At 37.9% G+C, this 16,532-nt stretch overlaps 1 protein-coding gene across 2 annotated transcripts in view; it reads left to right on the forward strand.

The window, feature by feature from the left end:
- Window positions 1–16,532, forward strand: part of LOC127959782 (transmembrane protein 131) — a 35,766-nt gene that overhangs the window by 15,065 nt on the left and 4,169 nt on the right. The window contains exons 6-36 of one of the 2 annotated variants that reach the window (XM_052559162.1): window positions 58–174; window positions 270–392; window positions 526–606; window positions 709–859; window positions 942–998; window positions 1,115–1,176; window positions 1,330–1,438; window positions 1,808–1,916; window positions 2,084–2,237; window positions 2,341–2,511; window positions 2,638–2,748; window positions 2,925–3,059; window positions 6,022–6,126; window positions 6,953–7,039; window positions 7,403–7,555; window positions 7,744–7,819; window positions 7,923–8,037; window positions 8,128–8,266; window positions 8,369–8,478; window positions 8,746–8,818; window positions 8,970–9,121; window positions 9,206–9,348; window positions 9,464–9,647; window positions 10,062–10,247; window positions 11,412–11,567; window positions 11,681–12,135; window positions 12,243–12,427; window positions 12,540–12,676; window positions 15,478–15,599; window positions 15,687–15,836; window positions 15,944–16,100. In XM_052559162.1, the coding sequence (XP_052415122.1) occupies window positions 58–174; window positions 270–392; window positions 526–606; window positions 709–859; window positions 942–998; window positions 1,115–1,176; window positions 1,330–1,438; window positions 1,808–1,916; window positions 2,084–2,237; window positions 2,341–2,511; window positions 2,638–2,748; window positions 2,925–3,059; window positions 6,022–6,126; window positions 6,953–7,039; window positions 7,403–7,555; window positions 7,744–7,819; window positions 7,923–8,037; window positions 8,128–8,266; window positions 8,369–8,478; window positions 8,746–8,818; window positions 8,970–9,121; window positions 9,206–9,348; window positions 9,464–9,647; window positions 10,062–10,247; window positions 11,412–11,567; window positions 11,681–12,135; window positions 12,243–12,427; window positions 12,540–12,676; window positions 15,478–15,599; window positions 15,687–15,836; window positions 15,944–16,100 (4,265 nt within the window). The remainder of the gene's footprint in view (window positions 1–57; window positions 175–269; window positions 393–525; window positions 607–708; window positions 860–941; window positions 999–1,114; window positions 1,177–1,329; window positions 1,439–1,807; window positions 1,917–2,083; window positions 2,238–2,340; window positions 2,512–2,637; window positions 2,749–2,924; window positions 3,060–6,021; window positions 6,127–6,952; window positions 7,040–7,402; window positions 7,556–7,743; window positions 7,820–7,922; window positions 8,038–8,127; window positions 8,267–8,368; window positions 8,479–8,745; window positions 8,819–8,969; window positions 9,122–9,205; window positions 9,349–9,463; window positions 9,648–10,061; window positions 10,248–11,411; window positions 11,568–11,680; window positions 12,136–12,242; window positions 12,428–12,539; window positions 12,677–15,477; window positions 15,600–15,686; window positions 15,837–15,943; window positions 16,101–16,532) is intronic. The other variant, XM_052559163.1, reaches the window with a different exon arrangement.

Genomic DNA, 16,532 nt, shown 5'->3' on the forward strand with positions numbered 1-16,532 from the left:
ATGAAGTGATGTCTGTAACATTGCATGCATGTAACATATTCCATCATTTGTTTACAGATAATTCCACCCGGAGGCAACACCTCATTTGATGTGGTGTTTCTAGCTCGAGTAGTAGGGAATGTAGAAAATACTTTATTTATTAACACATCGCATCATGGAGTGTTTACATACCAGGTACATTTCATGCACTTATTAATGTTGTTCTGTGTTTGGTGCATAACTATGAATGAGATATCCTAAAAGGCTTTTGACCGCTTGTTTGATTGCAGGTCTTTGGTGTGGGCATCCCCAATCCCTACAGACTCAGGCCCTTTGTAGGGGCCAGAGTTCCAGTAAATAGCAGCTTCTCTCCACTCATAAGCATCTTCAACCCTCACAGTGAACCACTGCAGGTACGCAAAACTCCTCGGCTCAGAATAGTGCTACTATTATATCATATTTTCTTTTACCGGTGGGCCATGTTGGTTGTGCAACTAAATTCTAAACCTGTCTGGATCATGTTCACATTTTTTTAAATGGTTTTAGGTTGTAGAAATGTACACTAGTGGAGGAGATCTACATTTAGAGCTGCCTACTGGACAGCAGGGTGGCACCAAAAAATTATGGGTTGGCATAAGTTTACTCACACTTCAGTGTGGTTGTTATTATAAATCACTCATGTGGTAGAATTGATTATTCTTATATGCAAATCTTTTGTGTGTTCCATAGGAGATCGCTCCATTCGAGACGAAGGGTGTGATGAGAGCCAGCTTCTCTTCTCGAGATGCTGAAAACCACACAGCCTTCATCAGAATTAAAACAAACGCGTCCAATGAGGACGAGTTTATCATCCTCCCTGTAGAGGTTGAGGTCACCACAGGTCAGTTAAAATAACCTTTCTTGATAACGTTTGATCAATATTCTTTAGCACTGTCTGACTCATGGTTTGTGGATTTTCCCAGCACCTGGTATATACTCCTCCACAGAGATGCTGGACTTTGGTACGCTTCGATCGCAAGGTATGCCCCCCCCCTCAGTTCCTTTGATGGTAGTTTCTTAGAAACAACAAAATTGTTTGCAAGATACTGATACTGTGAAATAAAAGTAACAAATCTCTGTCCATTCAACTTTACAGATCGACCAAAACAACTGAATTTGCATCTGTTAAATTCAGGAGCAAAAGATGTATCGATCATGGTAATTTGTGGTTTATTTATATATCTTGTTTATACACTTTAAATAAAAATTTTGGGGTTGGTAAGTTTATATTTATGTCTTTGTGTGTATGTGTGTGTGTGTGTGTGTTTAAAATACCTCTCTTATGCTCACAGTGTGTTTTGTTTTGTATAGAGTGTTAGGCCAACTCCGTCGAATGAAGCGGTCACAGTTGAGTTCAAGCAAATTACACTAAAAGCTGGAGAGAGCCGATATACCAAAGTTGCAAGTATTAGTTTTGATGGTAAGTACTGTTCTTTTTTGCGTCCCCTTTGACCTCTTATATAGATTATCCCATCACACACCTCTCCGTAGTGATTTGATAGTTAGTAAACAGGGTATTTTTATCAATAAGTCAAAAGTTCATAAGGTTTCTGTAATAATCATGTGCATGTTTGTTAGTGCAAAACAGTATGTAGACTTAGTAATAACTTGGCCTGGTGCCATCAAAGCAATTCAAGTCTGTTTATAATTTTTACCAAAGCTCTTTCATTCTTGATTTATTTTAAGACATTAGTAGTTATTGTTTTACATGGAACAGAATGTTTGTTTACAGATATAAGTGCAGAAATAATCATGTTTTTTTTTTTTTTTTTTTTTTTTTACATTCCAGCTTCAAAAGCAAGAAGATCAGACCAGTTTTCTGGAAAAATAACAGTGAAGGCAAAAGAGAAAAGCTACTCAAAACTTGAAATCCCTTACCAAGCTGAGGTTTTAGAAGGGTGAGATTTCTTTACCCATTCACCATCATATATATATATATATATATATATATATATATATATATATATATATATAAATATATATATATATATATATATATATATATATATATATATATATTAGTTTTGTAACTAGTTCACAATGCGTTTATGCTCATCGTTTCCAGGTACCTGGGCTTCGACCACACAGCCACTCTGTTCCACATCAGAGACAGTCCTGTAGATCCAGTGGATAGGCCCATCTACCTCACCAATACTTTTAACTTTGCCATATGCATCCACAACGTGTCTCTCCCAGGAGAAGCCAAGACTATGTTCAATGTAAGCTAATTTTCTAGCCTCTGGATGTGGGTAATCACATTTTTGTCAGCAGAAACCCTCTTTATAGTGTTGAATTAAAACATTTGTTTCTTTTTTTTAACAGGTGCGTAATTTCAGCACACCAGTTCTTATCCCTCCCCATGAGTCCCGCTATATTTTCTCCCTTCTGTTTCGACCAGTGGGACCCTCCATCCACATCGACAGCAACATTCTCCTCATCACGAATGCTTCTAAATTCCACCTGCCAGTCAGGGCCTACACAGGCTTCTTGGAGGTCTGTTAGAAACAGCCTACATGTGACGAAATGTCACTAATGTACCCCAGTTATGAATTTTAGACATCAGAAATTTATTTTAGAGATTGATTGGCCATGGTTTGACTTTGCTTTCTTACCTAACAGCCCGTTGTTCTTCCTCCCTGTCTCCGAGAGCACATCCTCGACTTTGGGGTTCTCAGTGCTACAGACACAAGCAGTTTAGTGTTTGTGGTGGTCAACAGCAATCCAATTGAGGTACAAGGTCATCATGTTCAGTACAGTTTGACGTTTTGTCATTTGGATAAAAAATAGCCGTTCTCTTTTAAGCTTTTGAGACATTACTGGAGTGAGCAGTGATGTAGATATGGCTTTTTCTCTACAAATAAATTATATAGATTATATCAATTATAGAGATTTCTCTGTCCTTACAGTTGGAGATAAAGTCATGGTTGGTGACAGGAGACAGTCTGTCAATGGAGTTGCTTAACACAGAAAGAGGGAACAGAAGTACAGCACTGCGCAGAACACAAGAGCTCCAGAACACATCAGCCGCCCAATACAAAACCGTAAGAGCATCCGCAACACTCCAGTGTTACCAAAACGTATAAGTTTGGACTAGGGATGTCAACGATTAATCGATGATCGATTAATTGTCGATAAGAGATGCAATCGATTAAGGCTATCGATGGTCGGTTAACCGATTCAATGTTGGGCTGCGTGCGGCTCATGCGCACTCAACACGTGCGAGCGGCTGTGAGTGACGGTGACGATATATAAAAGCATCATCATTCATTCACAATGTACAAATTAAGCTTTTAATGTGATTTAAACTTTAAAGTACATTAAAATAGAAACAACATAAAAGTTCTTCAACATTAAATGCAATAGAAATGTAGTTACTAATCATTTCATCAGATAACTGTTTTATATCGTGCGCTTTGCAGGGCTGCGGGACACAGTGACAGGACAGCTAGTCTATTCATTCCTACAACTTGTTAATTCATTCCTACGAATTATTCATGTGGCAATTGTCCATGTTTCATTAATTTTGTTCCCTAAATAACCCATGATTTAAGTGAAATAAGGGAACAAATTAATAAATCGAACGAATTCTTAATTCATGAAATCTTTAATTTCCCTTCCCATGTTTACCACAGTAAGAGATGCGAAAACAGTTATTAAAAGCGAAAGATAATAAAATAAACCTGGGAAATTAGAGGGTTAGACTATGAAGATTTAGGAAAAGAAACGATGCCTAAATATACTGAATTTGTGGAAATTCGTGACCAACCGGCAAACCAGAACAAAGCCGCGTAAATGAAGACTATGGGGTCCAAAAGCATGGTCGCGAGCTAACATTTTCCAGTTAACCTATTATTCCTCTAATAAACAAAGTTTTTATACCACACTTGTCATAATCAGATCTTATCATTTCTAAATAAATAATTGCTGGATTCAAAACAGCGATTAATAGGCGCTGTGACCGACACATTCCTGGAGCATTCACTGCTGTCGCTAAACGATGACGCCGAGCATCGTTCACAAGTTTCTGCATGGACCTGACTAGGGCACAGGTTCTAAGCCCTGGGACAAAATGGGATGCTTTAAGGAAAATTTATAGCCTACTAAGTAATAGGCCCAACATAAAAATAACAATTTGTTTTCATGTTTTTTTTTTTTTTTTTTTAAATAGGCAATGCGAAATATATCCGACTTAAATAGGCTAATTAAGATTAACGGATTTAAAACAGAAGTGTGGGCGCTCCATAAGTTCACAAAAAAAAAAAAAAAGGATGACAACGCATTCTGTTTGTTTGCTTTATTTTACAAGAGCACAAATCTTCTGTTTTTATTGTGAGTGTGCACAAATGAAAGTAAACACTTCTGCGGAAAATATATTTTTTTTTTTAATGTCTCAGCTGTTTCGATCGCCCCGGAGCCTGCTGCACACGTATTCTAGCGATTCAAACTTACATCGCAGTCTGTTCATTATCAAAATAAAATGTCAACTAAACATTAAAAGGTTACACTGGTCAGTTTAAATAGACCGTAGTATACCGGTCCTCTCTGCTGTTCCAAGGACGTTTTTGCTCATATGAAGAGGATCATCTTTTCCGTCTATATGCGAATGCGTGTTAAGTACAAGCCTAGTTTACATTATAAATAATAGTTTAACATTCAAATACATTGCGAATATGGAAACATTTCGATTTGTGCCGAATGAGACATGAGCAATAACCTCCAAATAAATCTAGCCAAAGCCGTGCTCGCTCATCCTCCTCTGCACGCATGCACTGTCACGATCTAATGCGCAGTATGCCGGATTTTTAAAAATCGGACATTTTCTAGGACAGAATCCAGCAGGATCAAATTAATGTGAGCAACTGTGTTTTGGTGCAGCAGCGCCGATGTAGTTCACTTAATGTGCAGCGCAGTCACACGCGCTCCACATTTCGGATAATTTTATACAATAATGTCAGTTGAAAACATTGCAATTGTGCTTTAAAATACAACAACGAGCACCACAAAACCATTTAAAGATGCGCGTTCAGCGTTCTCCGTGCGGGATTGGAAACTGTCAACAAAGTAAAATGACCTCAAAAGTATGGCGCGCTCTTTTCATTTTATCAAATGATCATAATCGCATCTATTCATTTTATAATCCTGCTACTAGCATTTTATTCAGACTAAAACCTCTTTAATTCAAGTGAGAGCGTTTTGTGTGTGTGTGTGGCTTTTGCACATCCTGTCATACCGCTGACTGCGTGCCTGCAATAGACGCATTTTGCAGTATTATGGTTAACGATTAATCGATTAATTGATCGTTAATTTAAACGACGATCGATCATGGAAATAATCGAAATTTGACATCCCTAGTTTGGACAGTTTTACACAGGGCACAGCTTGTCTTTATGCCGGCTTATTCATTAACTAAGAATGATAACTCTGTATCTCATAATAAATATGATAAGGATTTATAATCCACATACAAAATAGGGGATGCTGAGTAATGGTGAAACTTCAATGCAAAGAACTGAAATAGCATAGCCTCCTACAATAAACAGAGATAACATTTTATTTTATGAAACTGTTATGTATTCTAAACTTTTTATGATGTTTATGTCAGTGAAAATGTTGCAGATTTTAAAGTTTGGAAAAATAACTCCGTACATGGCTATCTCAGATTGTACAGATTGTATTATATTTGCAGGCAGTCATAGGACTTCCGGTGGAATCTTTGCATGTCCGTACTTGTGGTAAAATTGCAGAAGTGTTGCAAGATTTGTGGTTTTGGGTTACTGCAAGCAATGACATTATTTGAGACATTTTTCATTTCCCAAAGACCCCAAGTAAGGCAATATAGACCGAGTGGGCCAGTTAGAAATGTTTGAGTTAGAACACTGTCTTTTGTATACATCCTAATAAACTTAAATTGGAGTATATATGTGCATCTGTTTAGGAAAAGCAGGATTGCTACAGAACATGTAGGTGTTTTTAACTCCGTATTGCATGTCTGTTTCCTCACAGGTCATTTTAGCCTCAGGCTACTACGCAGCATTTAAAGTCACTTTGGTGGCAAAAGCTCTAGAGGGCATATATGATGGAGCCGTACATATTACAACAGACTATGAGGTATGTGTTTGATCCAGAAACTGTTACCTCTGTTCTTCTTTTCCACAAAATGGTGTTGGTTGTTGTGCTAAAGCTGGCGCTCGAGAAGAGGGATCTGTGAACTTTAAAATAAGTAATACCATTGATAAATGTTAGGGGTGCGAGAAAAGAACAATAGCAATAGCAAACTATAGCGATTCCTTTTCAAATAAGATGCCGTTGTATACGTTTTAAGCCGTTGCGAGAAAGCAAAGCCATGACAGAGGCAGAGGATCTAACCTCTTGGAGAATTCTTTCTGCATGTTCACGTTTTGAATCCCAAATGTGGAAACACTTTGGATTTTTCGCACTGCCGGGAAAAGATGACTAAACTTGACTAAAACCATATGCAAAGTAACCTAGAACTTTCTTTTATTTCAGAAAGTTTTTATTTTTATTTTTATACGTTTTTTATACATTTTGTTGAACGTTTGATGAAAGTTGAAAGTTTCATGGTTCAAGGTATTTTAAAATATGCACTGTAATAAAAGTTCAGAAAGGTGTGATGCATAGCTTTTGTTAAAATGACTCATTTACAGTCACTTTAAGGGTGCGTCCAAGTTTTTTCCATTGTCTAGTATTTAATAAGCAAACAGAATCACATGTGAATGTGGATACATGTGAGTATATATATAAGAATTATGTAAAAAAAAAAAAAAAACTGTTAGAATATTTTTATTTATAAATCAGTGACTGTGTTCTCACAGAGACCCATTTACACATGTATGACAGTGGCACATTTTAACACCACAATGGAAACAAATGAGCAGTGCTTTCCAAGTCTTCAGTTGTTCTGTGTCTATTTCAGATACTGACCATCCCTGTAAAGGCTCTCATAGCAGTAGGAACATTAAGCTGTTCACCTAAACAAATCATTCTTCCTCCTTCATTCCCGGTAAGTAAATCTAATTAAGTTAATCTAATTAGGTAACCTTTTTTTATCCTCAGTGTCCTTTTCAAAATTATAAGTCATAAGTATTCTTTTGTCTCTATTTAAAAAAAAAAAAAAAATTCAAAATGACCTGTTCATTGAGATTTCAAAGTAATGAAGACACGTGTAATGTGAGCATGTGTGATTCTACCTTGCTTTTACCCCCAGGAACTGTTTGAACACCACTCCCTGTGTCCAGTGCCATGCGCTAACATGACCTGTTTTGCAAACCACTGTTATTTTTAAACAACAGCAGACCATTCATTAGGTTTAGGACCATTTTAGAATAGTTTTTTTTTTACTGTGTGTATTTTTTTTTGTGTGTAGGGAAAAGTTGTTCACCAAGGATTCAGCATCCAGAGTTCATTCTCACAGAAAGTTAGGCTTCATCAAATTCGCTCTCTCACAGAGGACGTCCGGTTTTACTTCAAACGACTTCGCAATAACAAAGTGGAGTTGGAACCCAGACGAAAGTCCAAGGTGCCAGGCCCAGTTACAACACTATAATGCTTTTCTAAATCTACCCTCACTTAAATGCACCTGCCCACAGTTTTCTCCATTTATTTCGCGCTATAACTACAATATTGCAATGTACAATAATTTTGGATGAATGAGATGTTTCATGTCCTGAAAAATTAATTTGAGTTTTTTTTTTACTCCTTCTCCAGATAGCAAACATTTATTTTGATGCCAGCTTGCAGTGTGGTGATCACTGTTATGTGGGATTACCGTTTGTATTAAAATGTATGCTTTCTGTATCTCAAAGTCTTATTTTCTAATTTACTAGTTTTTTTTAAAGCATGGGTTTCATTTAATACTCCTCTTGTGCGTTTTGTTTTTCCTGCAGCTGAATCAAGGCCCCATGGTTTAGTTATGCAGGAGGACATATGGGATGCTGATGTAGATCTACATCAGCGGCTCCTGAAAAGATGGCGGGAGCTCAAAGAGCAATCAGGACTCGAGTGAGTCCGACACATCTGGCTTTAAGGCATTTTTAGATTACCATGCAAAAGATGTATAGTATCTTTGATGTGATTCTCTTGTTTGTTTAGGGTTGAAGCTTTCTTTGAAGTGAACACAGATCTGCAGAAGAATGTGCAGGCCAAGATCTTAGCGCAGCTCACATGGCCCTCGCTGGTCAACTCATCACAACAGATTCATTTTCCTCTCACAAACACCAACAGCTCATCGGTGAGTGTAGACACGAGTCAGCTCACTTGAACACATTTAACACATCAACTGTAGTATTTTCCCTCAAGTCAAATACATTGACTTGAACTTGCGTCTTTGTAGGAAGAGGAAGTGATTCTAGAAAACTCAGCCGATGTCCCAGTCTACGTTCAGGTTGTTCCTTTGGCTCTTTACCCGAATCCATCAGTGTTCACAGGTCGACTTGCTGACAGGTGAGGCACCTTCTATGCACTAAACCATTTATAGACCATGTTTTCATGTATAAAGATCTATTTATATTATCTGTGAAAAATAGCAAGAGTGATATTATAAAAACTAAATATAGCTAGCTAATTCAATTGAAAAAAAAAATAGAGCTATTTAAGTAATCTTGTGAAAGTCCTGTATTTTTTCATATCACAGTATGTATCATAGAAATTTTTGCAATATCGTGTAGCACTGATACTGATTTCATCTGATGTCTTTTGCTGTTCTTAAAGGTTTCCTTTAGGAAAGTTGTCTAACATCAACCTTGACATGAATACACTGGAATTCCAGGTTTATAAAAATCATGTAAGTAACAATTTAGTGACACTTTGTTGTTTAATAGAATACATTTTACTTAATTCTTCCACTTTCCAAAATTCTTTTTAGGATATCCAGCAAAATTAAGAATTGCTGTACAGTGGTTTTCTGCTGCTAATGATTTCTGTATGTGTGTCAGTCTTCAGTGATAAAGAGTTCCACAGGATTTGTTGAAGGTTTAACGCGGCCCTATGTATACAACATGCTCCTTATGCCTGGGGAAGTGAAGTCCTTCAACGTTCGGTTTAGACCCATCACCAGTCATAGTGTCTCTTCTCTGCTAGTCGTCAGGTGAGCTTAGTTTGCCAAAATGAATACAGAAAATAGAATGCCATGGGAGTACTGTTGTACATTACCCTTGTCACGTTTGCGCAGGAACAACTTGACAGTAGTAGACTTGATCATGGTTCATGGTCAAGGCACCACTGAGAGTCTGAGACTGGCTGGTAAAACCCCAGGTCTCGGCAGCTCTCTGAGGTTTAAGCTCAACGAGGCATTTCTCAAAGACTGTTCTGAAGGTAAGTGTCAGAAATTTCAGATGTTGTTTATTGCTATAAACTAGTTTGAGATTCTGTACCTCTATTTACATACTACTTATGCTTACTAAATGTCTGTGTTACTTATTTCTTCAAGCTAAAGCCAAGGAACCAAACTTCACTCTTCGAAGGACTTTCAGGTTGGAGAACACGGGGCTTCTTCCAATTCACATCCGATCTATGGAGATCAGTGGCAATGCATGTGAGGGTTATGGCTTCAAAGTTCTCAACTGTGAAGAATTTTCACTCAAACCAAACACTTCAAAAGACCTCGTCATACTGTAAGTGATTTCATGGTTTTCTGATTTCTATTATTATTTTAATAATTCTGTTGTGCTAACCAAGTCTGCATTTATTCTGAACAAAAAGTTAGTAAAACCAATAATATTGCAATTGCACTGCTATTCAAATGTTTCGGGTAAGTAATATTAATACTTTAATTCAGTAATGATGCCTCAGCAAAGATGTTTTGAATGTTTTGAAATAAGTGCTGTTCTTTTGAATTTTCTTTTATTCATCAAAGATTCTATGTATCATGTATCATGATTTTCACAACAATATTAAGCTGTTTTCAACATTGACAATAAAAAGACCCTTTTTTAATAGTAGCTATAATTGAGCACCAAATCAGCATATTGGAATGGTTTCTGAGTCACAGTTTGAGTAACTCTCTTCTGTGTTGTGAATTCTTACAGGTTTACACCAGATTTCACATCATCCAGAGTGATCCGGGAGCTGAAGTTGGTGACTGCGGGGGGTTCGGTGTTTGTGTTTGTGCTGAATGCGTCACTGCCATATCACATGCTGGCAGTGTGTGCTGAGACCCTTCCCCGCCCCAACTGGGAGCTCGAGCTCTACATCATCGTCTCCCTCATTATGAGGTCTGATTTCTCATATCTGATCACCTGATGGCTAAGAAAGTCCAAATGATGCCTTTGTTTACACCGCACACAATTCTGATTTGTTTTTTTTTAATCTAATGTTTAGAATTTACTGTCCACAATGCTTTTTGCAGATTTATTGGGGTTTCTTTCTAAAAAAAAAAAAAAAAAAAAATTAAAAAAATAGACTAAAGCAAGTCATGTGAAAGGGGTCATGAACTGAGAAATCTAAATTGATCTTTTAATAAATACGATGTCATCGCGCAATAAAAACATTTTGTACGTTTCAGAACTCAAAACTCTCTCGTTAGTCTAAAAAACAGCTTATATTGAAGCGTCTGCCAAAATGCCAAGTTGTGGAATGTGCCATTTTATGATATAATAGTGTGGCTAAACACCGCCTCCACAGAAGATCAGCGTCTGCCTCTACATCACTGCCTGTTTAGCCCCGCCCACTGATTTGCGCATGTAGTGGGTAATGACAAAGGCAGTGGCAAAGGCAGGTCCATGCAGACACCAAACAAGACTGTGTCAGTAAGAACTGGGTACTTTGTTCACTTCATTTTACCACGGATTCGTTTACAAGCAAGGCACAATTCGACACTGGATTTTCAGAAAGATTAAAACTAAAAGACAACGCTGTGCCAACTTTATTGGATCCGATGTCACCCCACACAAGTGTGAGTAACTCTCTTAATTACGTGATCACTATTACTTTGTCTGTTAAACGGATCGTTTGATGAGTATTTATGCGTTTTTAACCTAAATCACAGCAACGTCCATCTAAGAAGGATGGCGGCTATCAAACATACACAACTGTTAGCTAATCATAGAGTCTACAATCTGCAACACCTTTTAAAACATTGTTCTAATGAGGGGGGTCAAAATATGACAGAAAATAGCCTATAACTTCTAAATTATGATGTTTATTTTTTTTTATGTGAATATCTTGATAACATAAGTGGACCTCGGGAGAACAGTACAAAATCAAAACTACAAAGCCAGTTCATGACCCCTTTAAACTAATGTTTGCTTATAGAAATTATGTAAATTGTGCATTGTTTATATTGTATTAGGAGTATTTATCTCATTCTTTTTAATGTATAATATTGCTATATTTTAAACCCCTGAGATTAATAACATACGTGTCTGATATTTCTCTAGCTCCATGTTCCTGCTGGTCATCGCTACTGCCTATCTGGAGGCGCAGGGAATATGGGAGCCTTTCAAACGACGGCTGTCTGTGGAATCCAACTCTCCCATGGAGACTGGAAAACCGTTCGATCTCAGGGAAATTGTACGAATTCAAAGTGATGCTAAGTGAGTGAGAATATTTTTTTACTTTATGTTCTTAATTTCTAAAGAAGTGTAAATTCTTATTTGATTTGCATTTTATGTAAGATGCTTTACAAAATGCATTTGATCTGTTGCAGCTTGAATGATTTTGCCGACTCAAACCAGAACTCGACAAGAGGAATGTACGGGTCGAGCGTTGGTGGGCGGGCTGGGGGTCGGCAGGGTGGTCCGCACTCCAGTTCCAACAGCAACGGTGTTCTGCCAGACAGCAAGCCCAGATCTGGTTCAGGCCGCTCTGGATCTATGCAACCCTCCTCCAGCTTTCCGCTCAATAAAGATAGCGGCCAAGGAATCAGCCAGCTCACTAACCGAAAGGCCCGGAGTTCCAAACAGCAGCAGCAGGGCTCGGGCCTCATTGAGGACCTCCCGAGCGCAGGACCCTCACAGTCAAACAGCACAAGGGCCAACAGTACAGAGGAACAGGATTACAGCCGACTTATGGCAGCTATGGATAAAGACCTCGACAGGCCCGAATCTCCTGCCATTAACGTGTCTTCAGAACACAATTCACAACAGTCTTCACAAAACAAAGGTAATATATAACAATATATCAGCATATCAATATAGATTAATTTATCACAATTTATGCACAATAATAATATTAAAATGATAATTTGTTAAATTACTTCTGTTTTCCAGTGCTTGATTCAAAAGGGAAAGTGAAGAATAAAACAAAAGCTCTTAAAAAGAAAGAGGAGAAAGAGAGGAAAACAAAGGGAAAGACTCAAGGAGAAGATTTAAAAGAGCCACTGGCAGACAACGATGACAGCTCTTCTACTACCACAGAGACCTCTAACCCAGACATGGAGGCCAATATTAAAGAGGTACATACACGTAAAAATGTGCTAGACCCACCTGAGAAAATCCCAAAACACACTTGCTCTAAAATGTACATTCTAATTGCACTCTCTGACTATAATTTGTTTTATTAACCAGGAGTCCGTGAAGATGAAAGGAAAGTCTGTGTCAGTGGACAATGGAAAAGAAAGAGAAGAAATTACTCCCTCCCCCACTAAACCAAAAACTAAGAAACAACCAGCCGTAAAGAAAGAGAATCAAGTGGAAAAATCCAGGTTTGTTCAGAGCTGTCACTGAAGTTGATGTGTGATTTCTGTGTCACTAGGCCCCCGATACTGATGGTGAAGAGGTAGGATATGCCTGCATTGCCATGTGCTGCTCTGCTGGGAGCTGTGCTTGGATGAATATTTAAAAATGTGCTGCACGCAATCCTCTCAATAATACAACAAACACACCACAATGATGACAGCAGTGAGAAAAGAGCAGATAGGAAAGCATCTGATCACAGGAATGTGAATGTTTTCATCATTACCCCAGTCAAGTCTTGTTTACTTATATAGTGCTTTAATAAAAATGGCTTAAAGTCCATATGAAATCCAAATTTTGACTTTATTTACTTTACTAGCACATATTGTTAGTCTTTTTGTAAACAATGAATCCAAGTTAAACCAAGAAGAACAAAAAAATAGTTTATCTTAGTAATCTTTAATCAAACTCTGAACATTTACTTCCACTCTGGAATGGCATTCCTTTTCTGATCACGTCAGTTTGAGAACATTGCTAGATTGCTACGAGTGAGCGACAGAGAGGAGGAGCGCAAACAAAACCATGCCGTCTATTCAATATTCCGTTTCAGCTTGAAATATGTCATTACAATGAAAAAAGTCGGCAGCAACTTCTTGTTCACACAGACTTTAAACTGCTTTACAGTGAAAAAAAAAAGAAGTCAGTATCACAAAGTTCAATTTCAACTATACAGTATCTTTCCAGTGCATTTACAGTTTCTCTGTAAAGAATACATTTTATGTCAAATAAAGTGGAGCCCCAGACCACATCAACCTATTAGGTAAACCAGACATGCACCCATCAATCGGTCAAGGATCGAAATTCCAGGCCAGGATCAGTGACCGGCCGATCAGTCTCGCTTCTTTTCAAGCCGATCCGTTTTGTTACCAGTGACAGAGGCAATAACGTCAGCCGCATATTCTTGCTCTCTTCTCTCCGATGACCCTTTCTCTCTCACACACGCCTCATTCACACTGGTTAAATAGTGCTTGTACTGCGCATTATTTTAGTCATTCCTGCAGGTTTCACGCTTAAACCAAAAGCGCGCACACCAGCACTGATCTATATTAGTGGAGTGCTCGAGTCTCACTCAGTCACAACAGCTTGTGAGCCACAAATACCAAAATTAGTGGCTAACATTCAAACACATACAGAATTATGTCAAAATGCCCGTTTTGGCAAGTATAAAGTTAAAAGCTGTCATTTTTGGAACATTAAATAGTTGAGAATGCATGTTGTGTAACAGTATAATGGGTCCGTGGTTAAATGCTTAGAGAGACTCCTGTCTTTGTTAATCATAGAAAGAAAATCACTTTCTGCTCTTGACTGAATACATTTTATAACTTTAATGGTAAGCGTTAATTTGTATTACATTTTTACAATAAAGACTACAGAAATTCAATTTAAGAATGTACATTTGATTACTTTAATTTAGGGCTGTGCAAAAAATCGAATGCGATATTCATGCGCATCTTGTCAGTAAAGGCGCTCCTGTGATTAGAAGTACATCTCCAGCACGTGCGTTCAGGGTTGCCAGTTTTTCAAAACAAATCCTGCCCACTTGCTTCTCAAAACTAGTCCAAAACTAACCCAATCATGTTTTCAGGAGATTCCCCGATGAAAAATTGCATCCCAGGGTTAAAATACATGTTTTTTGGCAGGGTTGCTAAACATCACGTTATTGGGATTGGGTTCACTTCAATCCTCGGACATGAAAAACAACCGCGGACTTGGCAACACTTATTCAGGTGGAGCGGCATTAACTACAAAGAGCCATAGTCCACCGACAAGCTGCGCAAAATCGCTTTCAAAATCGACAAAGAATAGCCTCCGATTTTGAAATAGATTTTGTGTTGATTGTCAGTAAACTAAGGCTCTGTGTATTAAAGGCCAACCAGTGTTGCCAAGTCTGCGGTTGTTTTTCGTGTCCGTGGGTCGAAGCGACCCCAATACAAATAATGTGATGTTTAGCCTCTAAAAAGCTAATTTTACCAAGGTAACCCCGCCAAAAAAATTTTATTTTATCGCCCAGAACGAAACGCGATTGGTATAGTTTTGAGAAATAATTGGACAGGTTTTGTTTTGAAAACCTGGCAACCCTGTTCTAAACGCATGTGCTGGAGATATACTATTAATCACAGGAGTGCCTTTACTGACAAGATGCGCATGAAAATCGCATTCAATTATTTTTGCACAGCCCTACTTTAATTTGTGTAGTATTTCTTACCTAGATAAAAACTTCTAGTTTCAGAACTCTCTTTATTCTATTGCATTTATTTGTGCTGTTGTTTGCCTTTTTTTTTTTTTTTTATTAGTTTTTATTTTATGACTTTTTACTCTTTTGATTTTATGAATATAAAACTTTGCATTGAAGAAAAGAAGATATTTGTTTGTATATGCTGTCAATTATAGTTCTTAGAAAAAAAATCAGCAAATCTGCAAAAATCATATCAGCAGATCACACTAACAAAAAAATCAGATATCGGACTCCACCAAGAAAATTTGCAATGGTGCATCTCTAATATAAACATCATGGACCAATGACAGATTGACAAAGTTCAACAGCTAATAAAAGACAGGAAATACATGCTCCTGAGCAATTTCGAAATGCCAAATTGGACACCAAATGAATTTTGATTAGGTTTTGTTTAAAAATGCTGCACACCTGTTCGTTCTTCAAGAGGGGTCTAACATTTTAAACTTTTCATCAGACTTACACAGGTTATCTTCACCATCTCCATCATTACTCTCACTCTGAATCTTTTTTAATATCAGTGTTTTTTCTGTACAGCTCCCTAGAACTCCCTTATGTCACTCCCCTGGAAAAACAGGATAAGCAGCGCAAGACCTTCACCAAAACCCTTGCCAATACAGGAATTCACAGTGTCCCCAAACCACGAGCTCTGAGCAAATGTAAGTGTCAGATTTCAGCTTTCCACCCAACTTTGGAATCCCTGTTAACTCCCTGTTAAACCCCTTTTATTCTGTCTGCCTGAGTAGTCAGTGGGAAGATGGGTGATGATCGGCCATCTCAACTTGGAAAGTTTGCAGTCAATGGCTCCATGCAGGAATTGGGTCATAGCAGCGGATCAGAAGGAGAGAAAGAGTCCCCCCCACCAGAATGGGATGTTCCTCTCAAAACTGGCAACCGTAAGCAATGAATCTGGAAGCATAACCTGTACTCAATTTTGAGTCCGTTTGTTACTTTATGTACTTTTATCTAAGTATCTAAATATTTGTGTCATACGTTTTATTAGCAGCGGACAGTCTTCAACAGATATCTATGCAGACAATGTATGCAGACTCCTTCCTGAAAGGCCCCAGTTCAGTCATGTCCAGAACCTGTTCACCACCCCCGACCTCCCCTGTCCTGGTACCTCGTGGAAGCTACGGCAGTGTGCCTCACACCAGCAGGTAACTTTAATTGGCGTGTGCTTTCAAGTGCACGTAATAATAGAACACATTTGGGTAGGGCCTAAAATAACACTTTGCAAGTGCCAAATGTGAATAAGAATCAGTGTTGGCGAGTATATGAAAAAATTTGGCGCCCCATTTTTCATAAATACTTACAATGCCTGAGAACACGACATTGTTTAGCACAAAAACACAAATCCCAAGGACTGTTGTAATTATATAAATATGTAATCTGATGTGCTGTGCATTTCAAAGTGTGAACTTTTCATGTGAGTAATGCTGCTTTGAAGTAAATGCTGATCCACATCTGTCAAAATCTGTCAATAGAGAGGCATTTCAAAAGATGTTTCCCTGCCAAAGTAAAAGCAAAGGTTTAACATCTGAAATTAAAGGAAAAACAACAATAAATGTTAGAACTGTAATTTTAATGTT

Source organism: Carassius gibelio, chromosome B6, assembly GCF_023724105.1.
Source record: "Carassius gibelio isolate Cgi1373 ecotype wild population from Czech Republic chromosome B6, carGib1.2-hapl.c, whole genome shotgun sequence".
Lineage (NCBI taxonomy): Eukaryota > Metazoa > Chordata > Actinopteri > Cypriniformes > Cyprinidae > Carassius > Carassius gibelio.